Here is a 20,855-nt window from a genome sequence, read left to right on the forward strand (position 1 = left end):
GTTGTTGTATTAACAATAAATGAGCTTGCTTGCATGCTGATGCTGAGCGGCAGATAATATTTTGTAAAATTAACTTTCATAGGCGCAGCAGCATTTCAAATATTTAACGGCCTGTGGCAACAGTGACGTCATGCGCAGTTACAGTGCTGCCAGATCTAAAAAAAGAAAAAAGTTGTCAAGTGGCCACATCAACAAACTATCGGCAAAGACTTCAAACATCGATTAAAATAATTGATATATTTGCAATCACTCGATAGCACTTGCAGCAGCAAATACATTCGGAAACAATTCGATACAGCTTTAAGTGTTTTGTTGTGGATGCGTTGCACAGTGATTAGATTTTAGTTTATTAAAAGGTAAATAAATGTATACCAAATGTGCAAGCTAGCACAACAAAATGCGATGCATAAATTGTGTGTGTGTGTTGTGTGCGTGCAGAACGGTAAATTGTGAGTTGCGTGAACAGCGATTAACAACAATTGAACGACAATTTTCTCTCGTTTGCCGTTTAATTTGTGCGTCATCATTCTGTCTGCCCCAAACTGAATGTAGTCAATGTATCAATAGCTCAATATGTGCAGCAATATTGTTGACGAACTAAACAATCTGCCGGTGCACTGTACATCTTTCGCATTCGCTTGCTTAATTAGAAAGTCGGCTACGTTGTTGTGGACGTGGGCGGCAATGTGAGGGGCGCGCGAACCAAGCAACAGCAGCTACAAAATTTCTCATCGTACGTAAGTCAAGGCAAACCCCGCGCTAAGAAAAAAAAATACACCAACCATAATATAATCTCTGCTCACGCAGACAAACAAAAAACTGCGCCCGCCACCCCCTGGCCTAGAGACGTGTGCGAGAGAGAGCTCTCCCCTTCTCGCTCGCTCTCTCTTTGTTTCGCGCGCTGCTTCGATGCTTGTTCAGCTCAGCGCTCAGTGACGAAATAAAGTCGACGCGTCCGCACTAGTTTTTTTTTCTTTTTTGTTCTTTTCAAAGGTCACGGGCGGATTTGCGTGCAGCCGGCGGGTTTTTTTTTTTTATAATTGCCATTGATCTGCTTTGCTGTGATAAATCACCCCCCCACCCCCTTGCGGCTGGACGGTATTTCTTTTAGTGTAACAACTCCTTGTGCAAAAAGTATATATTTATGATATATATATATTTATTAATATATATATTTATTAATATATATTTTTATTACTGATCTGAACAGAAGAACTAAACTGGTCGCGATAAAACTTTAACTTTTGTTATCACAGTCACCGTTATAAAAAAAGTATATATATATATAAAGTTGACATTGGAATTATCTAAATACTTGCAATAATCTGAGCAATTGCGATCGTCTTTTCCGAGTCAGAGCCTCTTAAAATCTTTGAAAAATGTATATGAATAAAGCATCTAATCTTCGGCAGCTTGAAATGAACATTTGTTAGGAATTTGTGAAATTGCAGTAGAAATATTTGCAATAAATACTCAGCTTTGTTTTCTTTGTTTTGTTATTGGCAGGCGCCAAGATGGATTTCGCCAGCGTGCTAAATAAGAGCGAGCCACATCAGCGCACGATAATACACCTGGACATGGACTACTACTATGCCCAGGTGGAGGAGTTGCGGGATCCCACGTTGCGCACCCGCCCGCTGGCCGTGCAGCAAAAGAACTTTGTGGTCACCTGCAACTATGTGGCGCGGGCGCGGGGCGTTACCAAGCTGATGCTTGTGACGGAAGCCCAAATCCTGTGCCCCGATCTTGTGTTGGTGCTTGGTGAGGATTTGGTCCCGTATCGCCTGATGTCACAAAAAATCTTCGATCTGTTGCTGAACTACACGCCCGACGTGGAGAAGCTCGGCTTCGATGAGAACTACATGGATGTGACGGCGCTGGTGGATTTGCGGCAGGCGCATGCCGCTGATGCACAGAGAAAGCCAGCGATTGGACACGTTTATCCGGCGGACGGCACTCCGTTGACTGCCTGCAGCTGTGGCTGTGCCCAGCGCCTCGCCATTGGCACTCGCATTGCGCAGGAGATTCGCGACGAGCTGCATCTGCGGCTGGGCATCACCTGTTGTGCGGGCATTGCGTACAATAAACTGTTGGCCAAACTCGTCGGCAGTCGCCACAAGCCCAATCAGCAGACGGTGCTGGTGTCCACCTATGCGGAGCAATTCATGCGGGAGCTGGGCGGTTTGCATAGCATCACGGGCATTGGCCAGAAGACGCAAACACTGCTGCTGGAAGCGGGCGTTGTCAGCGTGGAGCAATTGCAGCAGTGCGACATGGAATTCATGCGCAAGAAGTTCGGCTTTGAGACGGCCACCAAGCTGCGCGATTTGGCGCTGGGCCGGGATGCCAGTTCGGTGCGGGTGACAGGCAAACCGAAGTCCATCAGCGTCGAGGATGCCTGCAAGACCATCTCGGTGCACACGGATGTCACGGACAAGTTCCGCATGCTGCTCAAGCGACTCATGGAGCAGGTAAGCTGAAAGCTCAACATTCTTTATATTTATTTATATTCCTTCGTATTTAATGTTTTACTTTTATAAAAAAAAACAGATTTTACAATTTGTATTTTTAACAAACTTTAAAAGTAAAAACGAATTTCCTTTTTTTAGGAAAGGAACTTATTTAAAACGTTATCCAATCGTTTCCAATCACAGACTTTTTATCATTTTACTTTCTCTCAACAGGTGGCTGAAGACGGACGCATACCCATTGCCATTAAGGTGGTGCTCCGCAAATTCGATATGCAGAAAAAGAGTAGTCACCGCGAGACGAAGCAGGCCAACATTCTGCCCTCCCTGTTCCGGACATCGGTGTGCGCCGGCGAGACGGGCGTCTGTAAGGTGCAGCTGGCGGATGGTGCTTTGGACAAGCTGCTCAAGATCATAATGCGTCTGTTTGAGCGCATTGTGGATCTGAGCAAACCGTTCAACATCACACTGATTGGCTTGGCCTTTTCCAAGTTTCAGGAACGCAAAGTGGGCTCCTCATCGATTGCGAACTTTCTCATTAAGAAGGCCGATCTGGAGGTCCAATCGATCACATCACTCACAAATACGAGTCTCACCAGTCCCACGTCGGACAGTGGCACGACGACAACGAGCGGCGATGAAGCCGCTTTTCGCTCCTCCCCGACCACATTCAAGCCAAGTGATCAGTTTTATAGACGCCGTGCGACGACTGCGTCACCGGTGCCCATGCTGCTGGACAATGGCTCCGAATCGGCGGCCACCAATTCGGACTTTAGTGATTTCTCCGAAACGGAAGTAGAGCCATCCCCAAAGAAGAGTCGCATTGGTCGTGTCCTGGTCTCCAAGCGCAGTCGCTTGGCTGTCGACGTGGCGGACACGGCCGCCGATGTGGCCTCGCCCAGCAAACTGCGTGTATGCGATCTGCGACTCAATTCACGCGACAGCGAAAAGGATTTCCCCATGAGTCCAATTGCCGCCTGCACAACACCGTCCACATCCGGAGCAACAGGTGCAGCTGCATCAGCCGCATCAGCGCCACGCTTTCGCACCGTTCAGCCGCCCAACACGCTGCTGAATCGCATCGATGGCAGCCTTCGTTTCATACCCACGCGCACGGCCAGTCGCATCAGCTCCAATGCCAGTTCGACGGCCTCATCACCACTGCCCTCGCCCATGGATGATACGGCCAGTGCGCCGACCACGCCCACCATTGTGCCAGCACTACAGGTGGCCTCCCCAGCGCCCAGTGTGATGAGTGCGGCGAGCACAGAGGCCGCCACCGGTGATTCACTCTCGCACATTGCCTGCCCCGCCGGTGTGGATGCGCAGGTATTCCAGGAGCTGCCCGTTGAACTGCAGAACGAATTGATTGCCTCGTGGCGCAGTTCGCTGGTGGTGGCAGCTGCCAATGTGGTAGAGCAGGCAACCGCCACCAGCAGCAGTGGTGTCAGCAGCAGCAATACATCCACCAGCACCACCAGCAACAATGGCACACAAAAGAATACCCTATACCGTTATTTCCTGAGGAACAAGTGATGTCGTCGCAGATGTTGCTGCACGAAATGCAGCGTTCAACGTTGCCTAGCCTAATTTGAGTTTAAAATCGATACATTTTTACACACAGAAAACATACATATAGCAGATACACACATACATATTACATATATTTTTGTAGGTTTATGGTATATTAGCATGTATGCAATCCATTTAAGTTGAGGAAATCGCTGTTGTATTATTATTCACTACATTTATTGATTCATATACACTTCATTAAATACTCACATACGTTTTGGCGGCTACATACAATTGTTTAGATGCCCCATGCCCTACTTAAGCATACGCGAACCGTACAAATGATCTGGATTTGAACTTTGAATGAGCTCTCTTCTTTCCCTCACATTTTACATATATAGTGTACATTCGTTTAAAAAGAAAATTTTAATTATATTAAGTAAACAATTTTCATGTTTTCCCGAACTGAATTTGGGGGTTTTAATACACGCTGGAAATAAAAATTTTGTGTGTCATCCTGACTTGATACAAGTGAAATTGAAATACATACAAATTGAAGTTTTGTAGTTTACCTTCCTGAAATGATGGCAACAACGAAATTAGCTGTACAAAACAGTATACAAAATTGTTTAGGGCGATCTATTATCATACATTTTACCTATATAACTATAAATTAAAATAAAGATTAAAGTCTTTGATGCAGGAAATCGCGTTTTCTTTTTGGAGTGTGTAACGCAAACGGCAAAAAAACATAATAATAACAACGATATCATCCTGTTTATTGGCTCAGCCAGCCGCAACTGATGAAGAACTTGCGCAGCGAGATTTCCATGGGACTGCCCAGAGATGGAGCACCGCTCAGGCAGACCGTCTTTAAGGATAAATATGTTGTGGGCGTTATATTATGCTTCTTGCACACATCCATCTCATTGTGACTGAGCAAATTGCTGCCCAGCGGCTCTGGCAGTCGCTTCAGTTCGTCCAGCTGGGTGCGCAGTATAAAGCTCATGCTATGATGCTGTTTCTCCGTCTGCTCATCTAATGGCAAACTAAGGCTGCCGGCGGCGGCGGCGGCCTCGCTTAGTTGCAGCTCCGACTTGACGACGCCTGGCAGCAGCTGCTGAAGTTGTTGGTTGCCCTTCACTGCTGCTGCTGCTGCTGCTGTCGACTGTGGCAGGTTCGCCTGGTTCGCTAACGTCGTCGTAGCCGTGGAAGTCGCTCCCGTCGCTGTCATTGCCGAGTCCACCGTCATGCCCACTCCCATGCCCATGTCCATGCCCATCCCCATTCCCAGTCCCAGTCCCATCCCCATTCCCATCGACGTCGTCGTTGCCGTCGCCATCCCCGACGCCATTGTCGTCGGCAGCATCGTTGTCGTAGCTGCCGACGATGTCCGATAGCTATCCAAGTAACTTCTGTTGGGCAATAATGCGCCGGAGGAGATCGGGTCGCCGATGTGGTGCATGCTTCTTGGTGCGATTGAACTTGAACTTGCCTCGGCGCCGCTTAACGGTTCGCTATGAAAACATCGACGTCAATTAAATTTGATCAAATTCACTCCAAAGTAACAAAAAATCAAACTTACGCCTTTCTGGGGTTCGCCTGAGGGGAGTGCAAGGAAGAGCTTAGCGGCCGAAGACTTCCACTGTAGGGCTGTGTGTTGTCCTGTGGTTAAACATTGTCTTATACAACCATTCAAACGCTGCGAGTTGGGCGCGTTGATAATACAAAGGAGCTGAATATCGTGAAAGTAGACAAGAGACAAGTGGAAGTTGTTTTTCATTTCATTGCGCTGCGATTCTTTGATTCATCTTCTTCTAGATTACATAGCTGAACATAGAACCGGAAAACCAACCAAGGGCAATGATCAACCTTCAAACCGTTGACCCTTTCGAAGAGTTTTCCAGCTCTAGCAGACACGATATTCAACTCGCCATGCATTCACAAATCGGGTAAAAAAAAAAAACAAAAATACTAAGTAACATGGAACACTTACGGTCTTGCCATGCCCATAGGGTCCCGTGGGACGATGTGTGGCCATTGCGGCGTGCTGCTCAAAGTGACGACAGTCATCTATTTTGGTGATGCCATTGTAGCGATAGCGATACAGCTCCGATTGTCTAATACGCAGCTCCTTCTCGCGCTCCAACGAGCCAAGCAGCCGTTCATACTCGTTGCTGGAGTAGAACTGGGCAAAGACACGAAAGCGATCACGGAACTCTTTCTGCTCTTTGCTCAGACCCGGATGCAAGGCATAGTTGCGATTGCGAAAAAAATTCGATACCAATTGATAATCGCGCACCATTCGTTTCCGCCTTGCACGCTCACGCAATCGGCGCATATAAATGTCAACGTGAGCCAGCTTTAACATGACATCGACTTCCACATCATCGGAGCTAAATGTTATCGTCGAGATCAACTGTTCGGCTGTGGGATCGTATTCACGCTCAAAACTATCCCGATTGGGCATGTAGCCCAATTGCAGCGCCTCCTCACTACTTATCTCGAGGGGTGGCAGGCGGGCAAGCGCATTGGCGCCCAATGGCCCCGTATCATCTTCTGTGTGATCGACGAGCGTTGGCCTCTGCGTCTGTGCCGGCTCCCAAGTTTTCTTGCCAATGGTGCCGTTGACAAACTTATTTACATACTCTTCCTTGGCATCCTCGGCTGACTTAGTTTCAATATGCTTGCTGATGTCCTCCCAATTTCCGAAGCCATATTGCTCGATAGCGTCCAGCAAGCGAATCTCTTCACGTGCCGTCCACGCACCCTTGCCACGGAATACGCTCAATATTGCAGTGCCGGTGTCCATAAACTGATATGCATGATTGTTTTGATGGGCGCCAATCTCAGCGCCAGTCGCAAAGCACTAAAAAGTAATACACAGAAATATATACACACATGCATACATAGCCATAGATATTTGCTGCGTACACAGAAAACAGCTGTTTGAAAACAACATTGTGAAATCACCCGGCTATATGTACAGTTTTAGATGCGTCAGCACTTATACCAGCAGTTATTCGCCATGTGCCTGTGTGTGTGTGTGTGTGTGCGTATTAGGTGTGGTGCTATACAGGCACACACACACATTTACACGCTCACACACACTTGCATGCGAATACAAGTTCTTATACTTACTTGTAAGCAGAGATCGAAATTTTCGCACTCGGCACAATGTACACGTATGCCTTGGATATCGTCCTGGCAATTTGTGCAATTGTATTTGGTGAACAAATCCGCAATTGTAGTCATTTTGACATTCAATTTGCGTTTTTCTTCCTTATAAATTTTATATGCGAAAAACGCTCTATGCGACAGCCGCCATCTTGACCCAAGAACAAAGTTGCCAGACCGGCCACATATAGAAAGCGACAGCAAAGTTTGGCTGTGTGACCAACGCAGCAGTAAAAGGTTGACATGCGCGCTCCAATTGAAATTGATATTAAATATTTTCTTGGATACAATATAATATATTTATTAAATTTCAAAAGTTTAATTCGAGTTTTGCCTTTTTGTTGTAATCAATTTGTTACGCTAATATCACAAAAATAATATATAAAACTAAAATACGAGAAAATTTTTGCATAATATCAAAACCGAAACCAACGAAATACATAATTAATACATAAATAAATGTATACATAAATACCGATTAGTCAGTGATACGCTTAAGCATAAACTTAAAAACTTGTAATCAATTGGCTGAATATAAATACAGCGGTGGTTGCGGGAACGAACACTTACAAAATTATCGAAATCAATTAACGATTAAAAAGCAATTAATTAATGCAATGCAAAAAATGCGTTGAATGATATACTGAGACTTAAATCTTAAAAATGAATTGCGCTGGGCCTTTAACATTTGTAGGAATTACAATGAAGCTTGCTAAGATAAGGTTATATTAAAGTTGATTATTATCGATTAGTTTTATACGTTGAATATGTTTATAATATTGCTGTGTCCTTCCGAGCAGCAGCCGCTTTGGTAAAAGGTTTTTTTTCAGGACGATGAGGACTAGTTTTTTTTTGTTGCATGGCATTTGTGGTTATTGTTGCTAGTTTGCTTTAACCAAAAAACAAAACAATATATAAATAATAAAAGTAAAGTTTTACACAGTAAAAACAATATGAGAACTTTAACATAATTCTTATGGCAAGTCATTGTACAGCTGCGTTTTAAAAACGCACACATACAAAACACTTCAATTCGAATACCTAAAAATCATCTAAATAAGTCTATTTTGAGCTCCAAATTCGTGTTGAGAGTCGCGCGCCTTTCTGTGGAGAGCACACGGCTAGAATTTGCATTATGCTGTTGTTGATGCGTTCGAGATTTACAAGCGAGCAAATTTCCTGGCAGTTCAGGTCACACAATGTGTCACAAATCAGTTTTCAATTCGATTTTAACCGCAATTTGTGGCATAAGGAACTAAGAATTGTCATCCACACGTTTTAGGCGCGACGACAATCGGTGTCATGAGCGACAGTCAGCAGCCCAGAACGTTCTGGGGCCGCATCCTTGTCACCGAATCGGAACTCATAAGTAGTGGTTGATGACAATGCCCGGGGCGGGGCAAACAGAAAAAAATGCAAAATCGATACCTAAAACATAACTATTAACTAATTTGGTATGTAAAGTCTTTGTGTCCATGTCCACAATTTGATTATGATAAAAAATTCGTGGCGTACAATAACCAGCAAAGCAAATTAACAACAGCAACAACAAACTGCCAGTCAACTCACATGGGGATTCCTTGATTAATATTAATGGGTTATTCGCTGCGGCTGCTGTTCTGTTCGGCATTTGTTGCTCGTCTCCAGTATCTTCAGATTCGTGTTGTGTTGCTATTGGCAAGGAAGCATCTAAACGTTGGCTAAGCATGGCTACAACTGGCGCTAAGGCCAGGCGGGGGATTTTGGTTGAGCTGGGAGCGATTCTTGGATTGATTTTGATCACACGCATATGCAGCTCTGTGCATAAATTGTGCTCAAAAACTTTCTTATCGCGTTGTCTGCTGCTGCATCGATCAAGTCTAGGTGTCGTTGGTGCGGAATTGTTAGGTGGTTGTGGGTTAAGTTGCTTCTTGATAAAATACTTGTGGGTTTGGTTCATCTTTAGTTACGGTTGAATCTGCTTCTTGGGTTTTTTTAACTCAGCATCTTCGTCACGCTTGACTTCCGTGTAGCGCTCCCCCTTAAGCGATACAATCTTATTATCCCGATACCGCACAAGTTTGCGCGGCTCCATTTTGGGCACCACCGGCTTATACTCACGCTGGGTGGCATTCTTGTCCACATACGAGTACCTATAAAGAGTATTTGCATTAAAAGTCTTTCAGTTAGTTCGATCAAGGGATTTACCTAGCTATTATGCGATTCTTAAGCTCATTGTCATCAACAACGATGTTCTTCCGCATGCCCACAGTATAGGACTTGTCGGTGAGACTCTGGTTAGTTTCCTGGCGATGCAACAATATCTGAGTGGCCCCATCGATGTCGCCCTTCGAAATGGCAATGCAATGTTTTATCTGCAAGAATATTTAATTGCTTATAGTTATTGTAAAAAAGATTTTTATAGTTGTTATTCATGTGATCTATTATCTCCTGTTCAAAAGAAATTTTCGTTATAATTACCAAAAACTCAACACAGTTCTAGCTAAAGTTCAGATTGCTAATAAATTTGATGCTCGAAATGCTTTCTAAAATATTTATACTACGGACTGACCTCAACGTAAGCCGTGTCGGGAAACATCTCCTGCAGCACTTCGGCTTCATCAAAAAAGTATTCGCAAGTGGAGCTGGAGCTATCAGTGGACCCGCCATCGCTGGTCTCCGACAAGTGTTGGGATCGCTTGCTGCTGCAGCCGCCGCCGCCGCTGCTGCTGCTGTTGTTCGAGGATATTTCATCCTTCTCGGAAATGGACGAGTTGCGTGCACGCAACTTGGACTCTGGCATAAGGCTTGAGAGGCTCAAAGCGCTGCAAAACACATTCAGTTAGAATGTTAAAATGCACATTCAAACAATCAAATAGGTCATGGCTTACTGGAGCGATAAATTGACCGCACTGTGGTTGCCTTGGTTCTTTTCCATATCAGTTAGCTCGTTGGCCAGCTTGTAAATCCATTCGCAAATGACGCCCTGATCGATCGTGGAGAACTCCTCAAAGTAGGCACCCATCATCTCAACAAAGCCCTCAACATCAAAGCACGGATCCTGGGACGCCTCCTCCAGTATAGATATGATGTAGGAGAGGACAATCTCATCGACTACGCTGAAATCGGCACCTGGAATGTGCGCACTTACAAATTGGACAAGGCTCCGCTTCACCATCTCGTGTTGCTTTTCCAAATTGGTCATGGCTGAAGTTATTGTTTTTTGGTTATTGTTGATTTTTTATATTTTTTTTCTTTTGGTATTCGGCACAATTTTATCGGCTGGGTCGCCGTAATTTCTGTTTCGTATATGTGTGCAACTGGACAGCCGAGTTCACGATATACAATGCAAAATATGTTGATTAAGTATTAATGTGCAAAACATCAATATCAGCACATCAAAATAAAATTAGCGACAGAACTTGATTTAAATAGCGTACTTTTTGCTTGCTGCGCCTTTCTTTTGCTGCTCTTCTTCTTCTTTCCAATCAATAATACTTTTGCAGCGCAGTTGTGAGAAATGATATCGTTATCGAATGAAAAATACCAAATAGCAAAATACTTACTTCAAATACCAAATTTGCCTACTAGATTTGAATTTGAATACAACAATGTTATTAAATACCAAAAATAGATTTGTGTTTCTTTGCTAATAATATGTATTATATTCAATAAGATGTTGCATTGACCTCTATGTTCTTTAATATTATTTAAATATTATTTTAAATGTTTTCTATATACCAAATGTCCACGCTTTAATATTTATAGATCCTCTATATAAGGTCCTAACATTATATAATCTACAGCTGAAGTCTACATGCACATTGTAGCCTAATCAAGGGCGAAAGCAGCATTGTTCTTCTTTATGTTTGTCAAGGTCTTACAAATTGTTATGGATATTGAAAATAAAATTCTTTCTATTCAAGTGTACAACATATATATTTTGGATTTTATGAATACTGTTGAGTTCGGGAGCTTCTAGTTTCAAACAATGTTGTTTAAGTTTAATTTTAAATGTTTAAAGATTTGAATTGGTTTATAGTGCATCTTAAATACCATTATACTTACCTTTAAATAAGTTAATTCAATTGTCTGTCAAATTGTCAGATACATTTGAAGTCAGCTGTTTTTAGCCCAATAAACTATTTTCCATATTTCCTGTCGTACACTTGCAGTAAGTGCTACAATTTGAAATTTTCAAAAACAACAATAAGAAGTTGAGCTGAATTAACTATTTTTTGTATTTCTTTTACAGCACTAGCAGCAAGTACTGGAATTCCAAAAACAACAATGAATTAACTATTTTTTTTAATTTCTTTTACAACACTTGCAACAAGTGCCAGAATTTGAAATTTTCAAAAACAACAACAACGCGCTTTGTATCTATGGGCGTTAAAATGTTTAACCGTGGATCTCAAATGAGACAAAATGGATAAATATAATGAATAGCTGCATTTATAAGCTGTAAAGGGGTTGCGTAATACGCCTTTAAGCTAAATGCTTTCACAAATGATTGAAATATTACTTCATTACGTGATTACTTCCACATTTTTTGGATAGGCAACCAAACCAGGTCAATGTTTTGCCAAAGCCAAGGCACTGTTCTGATAAGCACACATCGGCGATATCTCGGCCAAGGAGCTGGTAAGGCTGCCTTTATACACGTATTAGTTGCTCTTAGCGGTAAACTTCATTATATTTCTAGTTGACAGTATTAATTTGAAGTTCAAGGCTTTAATCATCGCCGCACATAAGAGAATCACTAATTTAAAGACACGCGAAACTGAAACTGACGATAGCCCATGCTAAATATGCACATAAATGCAAATCGATTTAAAACAAGTATTTTTGTTTCTTTTAAATGCGAGACCCGGAAGTGTACTAAACCGCTATTCAGACAGTTGAATTACCTATTTGCTCCAGAGCAAATATTGAATCATGTACTTAACAGTTTGGTTTGGGAAAGCCTCCACTGATTGATGGGCTATTTTTCACATAAGCGAAATGTGTTAACTGGACGATTTGCGTAATTTCTCGTAAAATATCGTAATGGAGCCGCGACATGTCATAAGAGCTGTCATTGCGGCTCACTACTCGCTGACATTACAATTTGCTGCCGCAATGATAATAAATCAATTTGGCAAAAAAAAAAAAAAAAAAGAGAAGCTATTTTGAGTAGTTGTTGATTTGATTTTGTATTGACGGACTTTTATTTTTGGATTTACCGGGCGATAACATCTCCGAGAGCTGCGCGTGATATTAAAGGGGTTAATAAACTTTTTAAAAATAAATGAACAATTTTTGCACAAATTGGCAAATATATAAAATAACAGTTTTGCTTTCTTTTGGCCCGCTTAGCATTCGCATTAATTGCTTCAAACTTGACCTTACCACCGAAAATAAAACAAAACAAAAAATAAAAAATAAAATAAGCGAAAATCAAAACCCTCCGTAACTCAAATCGGCAATTAACACGACTTCAACTTGCATCAAGCTGAATATAACAAAGAAACGGCAAATGGATTGACCAAGACCAAGTCGAAAACCCAAAACTTACAACTGTGTGTGTGTGTTTGTGTGTGTTTGCGTCTCTGGGCCTGGCTCCGCGTTCTGGCCGCTGTCGACGTTGGCGGCGACGTCAACGCTTGCTTCGGCCGGCGGATGAACGAGCATATTTTGTTTATTTATACAGCCGAGCGTTGAGAACTCCGTATTAGTGTCTTCTTGGCGTTCGCCGTTGACGGTTTTCACGAATCCAACTCCCAGCTCTCCTCCCAGTGTGAGTGTGACAGCAGCTCATTGCAACGTCGTTCAGTGCGTGTACTTCTGTGTGTGTGTGTGTGCGTGCGAGTGTGTGTGGTGTTTGTGTGCAACGGGATCATCACAGGCAGTTACAAAATACAAAGACAGGTACGGAAGTGATTCAATAACCATATAACCAAAATGTGTGCAGTCGTTGGATGCCACAAGTGCATAAAATAGTATTGGACAAGCGAGTCTAATCTTCCTTTTTTGTTTTTGTGGCAACTTGACGAAACTCAAGCTGGGCTGGGCCAAAGTTCAAAGCTGGCTGCTAAATCGCGACAGTCTCAGCAACTAGGCATAGTTTGTTGATAATTTTTGCACTAAGTTCGGCTGAGCTAAACTCGAGCTTAGCTCAGCTCAGCTCAGCTTGGCAACCTTGACTAAATTTCGTTAGTTGCCATTTGTTGCTCTTTGCTAATGCTTCTTTATTGGTGCTTGGCGCTTTGGCGTTGTCTGTCTAATTTTTCTAGTTGACCTTAACCCAATGCAATGCACATAGATTAAGTGCTGAAAACTTGTCTAAAGAGCTGTTTGCTTGCCACTGCTTACTGGCTGCAATTTTGCCAGTCAGCCAAGGCCAAGACTGACAACTTTGAGGCGGCCAAAACTAAACGCTTTGAACTTGTAATCAATAAATGGCGATTGCATTGCAGCTGCACGAAGATCACATCTAACAGCTCCAAACTCCACTCTCCACTCCCCCCCTCCCAAAAAAAAACCCCGCTTCACCCTTCTCCACTCCATATACTTTCATGGTTAAGCCTCAGAAATGGAGCACTACTTTCGAGTATGGAGCACGTGCAATATGTATATGTGTTCACCTGAATACCAAAGCGTCTTCAAAAGCAACGAAATGCTGAGAAAAAAAAAAAACCGAAACCCAATTATCGCTGCAAATATTTACCAAGTAATTAAATACCGACTCTGTGGCAAAGACGAACCAGCAATTACCAGTTTACCTGTCCATCGCAATGTGTCTGCCTCTTGCCAACACAGTGTGTCAGTACCACTTTGCTCTGGTTGTCAAATTAATTCGAAGCTAAGCCTTAACTTACTAACCCTAACAGCTTACACAATAAATGACTAACTTCAGCACCTTACACTCAACTGAATGCATGCCAATACATAACAGACATGCAGACGAATACACTAAAACTTATTCAAATGGATAGCACTTGCCACACATAAGTACACACAGAATGCCAAACATAACCAAAGACCATAAAAAAGTATAATAAGGAAATAATTTATTAAAGCCGATTAAAAAAAAAACCATTAATAAAGTTTATAATCGGTTATGCCAAAATTTGAGGTTTAATGTTTATTTGAGCGCAATATATTCTTAACAGTACACATAGATATATGCATATATGCTTGAACAGACAATATTGTTTAATATTTGTATACGTCATTTGTTTAAAACCAAGGCCTGGAAATCGTAAATTTGATTAAATGCAAATAATAACAACAATTTTAAGAATATTGTACAGGTTTTCTGCGTTATATTTTCAAATCGAAGCGAATTCTTTTTATTATAACTATTATTTTTGCCAAGAAATATGTGTTTAAATAGAGTTAACACTAAGCCAGGACTTCTTGTTTAAATATGCTTAAGTGCTTGCTTATTTGTTTATTTTTATACATATAAAATGTACTTAATGTATTTTAAATGCCAACATCTAATTTTTATTATTTTCAAGTGCGAGTTTTCCAGTCAGCCCAGTCCAAAAGCTCATCTATCTGCGTATTGTCTATGAATGATTGTTTGATTTCACATGACTGGTGTACGTGTGAAAATTCCGCTTCAATGTGTGCACTCACTAAACATCCGTCCGTTGGCGGACAGTGGGGGAGTGGTGGAGGGATGGGAATAGAGATCTAGTACGGTTGATGGTGTTGCTTGCACTTTGTGGCCAGTGCTTGGGGGTCACACGGCACTTGACAATTTGTGTGAAAAATTAGAGGGAAAAAATACACAAAAACGCATTTGACGCCAGAGCCGTGTAATTATTTGCCCAGTGCAATTATTTAGGTGCAACATTATAAGTTGCAGATGCAGCTGCATTAAAGATCATTAAATGAGTCATTAAAAGCGTGTGAAAACAACAAATCCATAATTCTAAGCGATAAATATGTATGCGAATAAGAAGAAGAATCAGACAAAGCGTGTCTGAAGTGGGTTCAGTGCTCGAAATTTGCAAAAAAAATACAAAATTGTTTTGTCAGCTGTGGATTGGCTTTGAAGTGATTTCCCCGCATCAATTTGATGTGAAGCATTTTGGGGAAGTTTTGTCTGGACACGACGAGCCCCGTATACGGGTTTAGTAAAATTGAACAATTTCGATTCTGACAACTCTGCGTTTTTTTTTTTGATAGTTAAACACAAAGCAACAATAACGAGACAAATACAGGCTGTTAAGGCTACAAAATTCGCTAAATCAATTATGCATACAAATCAATTTTAAGCTGCGTGCGCTGCTGTTTTATATTTCACTTTATCGCTTTCATTTGTTTATATCTTTATTTATTTATTTATTTATTTATTTATTTATGTGTCTTATATGCTTTTTTCATTTGTGCTAATGAGGCGGTCGAGCGGGGCGGGGCACGCGGAAGTGCTTAAACAACAACATAGATATGTTCACATATGTATCTGTGTGTAGCTGTGGGTATCACTCGGCCAGCGGCCTTTGGCTTACAAAACTGTTTCAAACTGTAGCAAAAGGTGCGCAAAAGGTGCGCACGCTGTTCCCAAACTTGGCAAGGGCAAGTGCAAGTGGGGACTGAACAAAGCCATAGTCAGTCACTGAAACTGTCAACTGTCCAACTGGCTGGCTGTCTGCCTATGTGTCTGTATGTCTGTCTGTCTATATGTTTGCCAATTGGCGTCACATTTTTGGTCGTGATAATGCCGCACAGCTCATTTTCCTGTCTCCAGTGTCAATCTCTGGCTCTGACGCTAGCAGCTCGCCAAAGCAACGCTTTGCATACAAATCGGTTTTGTCAGCGTCACTCAGCGTCCGCCACCGCCTCTATATAGTTAACACAGGGCCTGGAATCGGGAGCTAAGCTGTAAATGTGGCACGGCACAGTCAAGATTGCACTGTCAGTAATTGACTGATCATACGTTCGTGGTGATCAGTTTGTGACAGGTGTTTGCTTAGCTGCCACAGTAATAGTCTTCAATTTTGCACAGATTTTAGATAAATATATCAAGCATACGCCATGTGTGCTGGCCAACTTATATATGTACACGGCTGTTGACAATTTGCATATCAATTTGTAATTAGAGCAGAGCTCTTGATCGGATAGTTCGTGTACTACTCAGAAGGCTTTGTGTAGAACGTTTAAACGCTTTTCTCTTTTATTACGTACAATTTTTATAGAAAATTTACATAGAATTTTACAAGCTTATCTACATCAAGTTCAATTAAAAAATCGACTAATAACTAATACCACACTTTGGAGGCCTAATTCCATTCAAGAACAGGAAATTAAAAAAAAAATAAAAATACAAAATAAAAAAACAACTTGCACATTAAACAAAACTTTAAAATACTGGATTCTACAGTAGCCCTTGCAAGGCCACCAACCGGAAGTGTGGACTTTGTTACGGATCTCAAGCTAAGCAACGCGTTGCTCAACCAAAAAATCGTTAAGTAATTGAAAATTAATGTCTCCTAAGCATTTTCTAAACAAATTAAGTTAAATAGATAGCTAGATTGATATGCAGACAGAGCCACCGAATAAGAAAACAAATATATATATATATAAACATATATATTTACATATTCGTAATGTGCTGAATGTTGTTCCGTGTGCAATTTAAATAACAAAAAGGAAAATACATATGAATAAGTATTTAAATAAGCCAGCCACAATACGCCAAAAATGTTGCTATGTAGAACATTGACTTTGTGTGTCTCAGTATCTGTGTATCCGTGTGCCTCAGCATGTATGTGTGTGTGTGTGTGAGAGAATTCGCGCCATCTTGAATACGAAAACACACATATGAAGATACACTTGGCATCTGCAAGATGAATGCCAAAGTTATACGACTTTAGTGCCAAGGCGAATAATTCAAATCCAGCCTTGAAGAATACCACTACATATGAGACACCAGTACACACAAGCACACACACAGCCACACACAGATACACACACGCTCAACTTGATCAGGTCTTTAAGCCACTAACTTGTGGCCGCAGCCACAGAACCACTAAAGCCACCAAGAAGCCGCTCATTTTAATTATGCGAACTCTCATATTATAATTGATATTTTTTTTTTAATATTTTATTATTAAAATTCTTGTTTTTACATTTGTCGATGACTGGCAAACGGGCTGCACTGAGTTGGCACTTGACATTGATTAATCAAAGTATTGAATCATTGGCGAGATAGTACTAATATTGTAGCCAGTAGCCAGTTACAGCCTCAGTCTCAGTCTCAACCTCAGCCCAGCTTCAGCCTCAGCCTCAGCCACAGCCTCAGCCTCAGCCTCAGTTGCTGGCGTCATTTATCGTCATTCAGTTTTTGGGCTTGCGCCGCAGCCGCAGCAGCGACGGCCCCTTTGCATATGGGATAAGCATTTTCTTTTCATTAAATAAAATATTTGCGTGCTTAACTGCATTCGATATGCCGCGCACGCTCTCATGGCGAGCATAATCAAGCACTCGGTTTCTCCGTCTCCGTTACCGTCTCTGTTGCCGTCTCGGTTTCTGGTTCCAGCTCTAGCTCGGCTCGAACGTGAACGGCTTTTCTAAGCAGCCGTCAGCTTAGAATATTTCATTCAATAATTTGGCAACGCGCTGTGCGGACGTCAAGCGCCCAAATTATAAAATTTGAGCTAACGAAATTTCTAATGTGTTGCGGTCTTGTCTCATTGCAGTCGTATAGCTAAACAATATGACGACCTACATGAAGATAGTCGAGGAGCGCATCTCCGGCCTGGCCAAGGGTGTGGGTAAGTATTCAATTGGCCATAATTGGTGCAAAAGTTGCTAATTGAACAATTTTGTCATTTTATTAAGATGATACTGTGGACAGTTGGTTTTTGATGAGCTCGCCGGCGCCTGTGGTAGCTGTGGTATTAGTTTATCTGGCATTTGTACTCAAGATTGGACCCGAGTTTATGAAGAATCGCAAGCCAATGGATCTGAAGCGTATTATGGTCTTTTACAATGCCTTCCAGGTCTGCTACTCCATTTGGATGTGTCGCACGGTGAGTACACGTGACATTCGCTCAATATTAATACCAATTACCAATCATTTTATTCGAACTCTCTTTTCTCCATTCCACAGTCGTTCCGGGAAAGCAATGTCATGGCCTCGATACTCTCAAAGAAATGCGAAATAAATCGGACACGCGAACAGACTCTGGCACTGTATTCGGGCGCATGGTTCTACTTCTTCTCGAAGATCATTGATCTGTTGGACACCACATTCTTTGTGCTGCGCAAGAAGAACAATCAGGTGTCGTTCCTGCATGTCTATCATCATACGATCACAGTGCTGTTCTCCTGGGGTTATCTGAAATATGCGCCCGGCGAGCAGGGAGTAATCATTGGCATTCTGAACTCTGGTGTGCATATCATTATGTACTTCTATTACATGGTCGCCGCCATGGGACCACAGTACCAGAAATATTTGTGGTGGAAGAAGTACATGACAAGCATTCAGTTGGTCCAGTTTGTGCTGATCCTTGGCTATATGCTGGCAGTGGGCGCCAAGGGATGCAATATGCCCAAGACGCTGACTTTCTTCTTTGTGGGCAACACGATCATCTTCCTCTATCTGTTTGGCAATTTCTATCGCAAGACGTACAAGAAGTCCAAGAGCATCGATAGCAATGGAATGGCGCGCAACGGTGGCACAAGTCTCAATCTGGCGCAATCGGCGCTACGTGCTGCCGGCGGCATGGGCTGCATGCCGATGCCATCCAACAAGAACAATAACAACGCCAGCGACTTTAAGCCTTATATCGATCTGAATAACAACAATGTTAAGCCCCTGAAGGCGGAATGAGCCGAGTCGGCTTTTTGGTGGGGTTATCGTTCGTGTTTAGGTTAGCTTTACGTTTGTTAGAGCGGGGCTTTAGTCTAGTGTTAAATGTATCCATTAGCCTATCTGTGTATGAAATGAATCTGAATGTTGAACTTGTATAATATAGCATGTATAATGTTTATGCCAAACAGCAGAAGAGTATATCCAAATACCTAGGCGTGTAAGTGTAAGTGATGGAATGAATGTGTGTGTGTGTGTGTGTCTGTGTACCTGTGTATGTGTGAGTGTGAGTCTGCGTGTCTGTGTTTTTCCCTTAGTAATGAAGAATGCAAGAAACTTATTATAAATATTCGAAATTGATTTGTTTCCAATTATGTGAATTCTGAACAAAATAAACATAAAGCATTAACTTTTTTTAATCAAAAATCAAATTGACTTTAATGTTTGAATTTCGATAAATTTGAATGTTCTTTTACCGGCTTTGGCCTTCAAACTTATTCTAATCGGATGACAAAACAAGTTGTGGATTAATATGTTTATGAAAGCAGCAGGGTTGCCCGAGGGACTCAAAACACGATATTCGACAGTGCTAAAATCAGCCCATTTCAAAATTTATGCAGATCGGCATAGCTGAGTTTCTATTATTGCAGTGATTAATGCCTTAACTGATCTCAGGGCCTTTGGACTTGACTCGCGTGCCCGATAGTTATGCAATTGATTTTTTTGCTGTTGCGAAAACCGGTTCGTGCATCGCAACGCTGAGACATTTTGGCGACTGTAAAGAAGAACATATTAACACAATCAAAGTAAATTATAAATTCTAATTCCTTTTGATACCCATGACATCCATGGAAGTAGAGGGCATATTGATGATGCATAGATAGTTTCTAACATTAAAACATGCTGCCACGCACCTCGATGCAGAGACGAGAAGATCAAGTTTGCTGAATAAAAACGTAAATTATCATTATACAAGTTATTCTTGAATTCGGATGGTGAGGGACTTAAATTAGTCGGGCACCCTTGACAAGTTTCAGCTGTATATTATCTCATTAATCACCATATATGCAAATGTATTTAGAACGTTGCCGAACGGGTCGTCTCTTCCAGAAATCGAATATGAACGTACGCCGGCCGCAAGAATCTGTGATAGTATTTGCTGGTCTTGTTGGTCAGCTTTATATATAGACTATCAATGTGCGATACTTAACTATTTGTATTGGTTTTTTTTTTTGGTCCTCAATCATCTTCAAAATATTAAAGATTTATATTTTAAGAATTAACAAACACAAGGCTTTAATATCAATTTTTATTTATTAAAATTAAACTTGTGCATGCATAAATAATCTAAGTTAAAGTATATATATATATATATATATATATATATATAGTTTTTTGTGTGGTTTTATTACGATCTTTACCGGTTTGGTATTCAGCTCAATGAAATCCCCTTTTTGGTGATGCAATTCAATATATAGCAACTGCCTAAACCGAACAAGGTCATTTTGGGAGAGTAGTGGCGGCTGCCATTGAATGTACACTATCCAAGAAACTTGGTATACTTTAAGGCGGCTATTGAAATAATATGGCTTAGACCTTATGCCCGATCTTTTACCGTTAGGTATATCCGTTATATATATAGGAACATACTCTTTACTCTTGTGTCTTTGAAAAGTATCCAAAAATTATTGCCAAATTTATTGGCTTTCAGAAACATAGATTATAATAAAATCAATAACATTTTAGCTTCTTAAAAAAACCCACCATAAATTGATTATGCGACACCAAAAAAAAACAATGGCCCTGCGCTTAAATCGACTGTAATCTAAACAAAATTATGAGAATACAGAGAAACACAGTCAATCGCGCAGACTCGCTGCTGCTGCTGCTGCTGTTTTGCTTGTGGTCAA

General features: G+C 41.6%; 4 protein-coding genes across 9 annotated transcripts; 2 read left to right on the plus strand and 2 right to left on the minus strand.

Annotated features, from left to right (window-relative positions):
* Window positions 1-265: 265 nt before the first annotated feature.
* LOC6563077 (DNA polymerase iota) lies at window positions 266-4,142 on the plus strand. Of its 3 annotated transcripts, none has more exons than XM_032737771.2 (3): window positions 266-356; window positions 1,507-2,471; window positions 2,685-4,142. In XM_032737771.2, the coding sequence occupies exons 2-3, from the start codon at window positions 1,515-1,517 to the stop codon at window positions 4,002-4,004; spliced, it is 2,277 nt and encodes a 758-aa protein (XP_032593662.1). In that variant the 5' UTR covers window positions 266-356; window positions 1,507-1,514; the 3' UTR covers window positions 4,005-4,142. The 3 variants fall into 3 exon arrangements, with proteins under 3 accessions (XP_032593662.1, XP_032593663.1, XP_043071189.1); XM_032737772.2 differs by having other exon boundaries at window positions 283-733; XM_043215254.1 differs by lacking the exon at window positions 266-356 and adding an exon at window positions 430-449.
* A 58-nt stretch (window positions 4,143-4,200) lies between these two features.
* Window positions 4,201-7,316, minus strand: LOC6563076 (transcriptional adapter 2B). 2 transcript variants are annotated; one of them, XM_001990232.3, is made up of 4 exons: window positions 7,122-7,278; window positions 5,977-6,849; window positions 5,566-5,645; window positions 4,201-5,497 (listed from the first exon to the last, which is right to left on the minus strand). In XM_001990232.3, the coding sequence occupies exons 1-4, from the start codon at window positions 7,233-7,235 to the stop codon at window positions 4,759-4,761; spliced, it is 1,806 nt and encodes a 601-aa protein (XP_001990268.1). In that variant the 5' UTR covers window positions 7,236-7,278; the 3' UTR covers window positions 4,201-4,758. The 2 variants fall into 2 exon arrangements, with proteins under 2 accessions (XP_001990268.1, XP_032593664.1); XM_032737773.2 differs by having other exon boundaries at window positions 5,309-5,497; window positions 5,566-5,715; window positions 7,122-7,316.
* Window positions 7,317-8,578: 1,262 nt separating this feature from the next.
* On the minus strand, window positions 8,579-10,573 carry LOC6563075 (CUE domain-containing protein 2). The gene is made up of 4 exons (XM_001990231.3): window positions 10,028-10,573; window positions 9,709-9,961; window positions 9,345-9,511; window positions 8,579-9,289 (listed from the first exon to the last, which is right to left on the minus strand). Exons 1-4 carry the CDS (start codon window positions 10,339-10,341, stop codon window positions 9,103-9,105), a joined length of 921 nt encoding a protein of 306 aa, XP_001990267.1. The 5' UTR covers window positions 10,342-10,573; the 3' UTR covers window positions 8,579-9,102.
* Window positions 10,574-12,921: 2,348 nt separating this feature from the next.
* Window positions 12,922-19,135, plus strand: LOC6563074 (elongation of very long chain fatty acids protein 7). 3 transcript variants are annotated; one of them, XM_001990230.2, is made up of 4 exons: window positions 12,922-13,046; window positions 17,831-17,905; window positions 17,973-18,163; window positions 18,244-19,135. In XM_001990230.2, the coding sequence occupies exons 2-4, from the start codon at window positions 17,848-17,850 to the stop codon at window positions 18,964-18,966; spliced, it is 972 nt and encodes a 323-aa protein (XP_001990266.1). In that variant the 5' UTR covers window positions 12,922-13,046; window positions 17,831-17,847; the 3' UTR covers window positions 18,967-19,135. The 3 variants fall into 3 exon arrangements, with proteins under 3 accessions (XP_001990266.1, XP_032593336.1, XP_032593337.1); XM_032737445.2 differs by lacking the exon at window positions 12,922-13,046 and adding an exon at window positions 16,471-16,600; XM_032737446.2 differs by lacking the exon at window positions 12,922-13,046 and adding an exon at window positions 16,471-16,595.
* Window positions 19,136-20,855: the final 1,720 nt, after the last annotated feature.

This window comes from Drosophila grimshawi, unplaced genomic scaffold (genome assembly GCF_018153295.1).
Source record: "Drosophila grimshawi isolate 15287-2541.00 unplaced genomic scaffold, ASM1815329v1 contig_311, whole genome shotgun sequence".
NCBI classification, from domain to species: Eukaryota; Metazoa; Arthropoda; class Insecta; order Diptera; family Drosophilidae; genus Drosophila; species Drosophila grimshawi.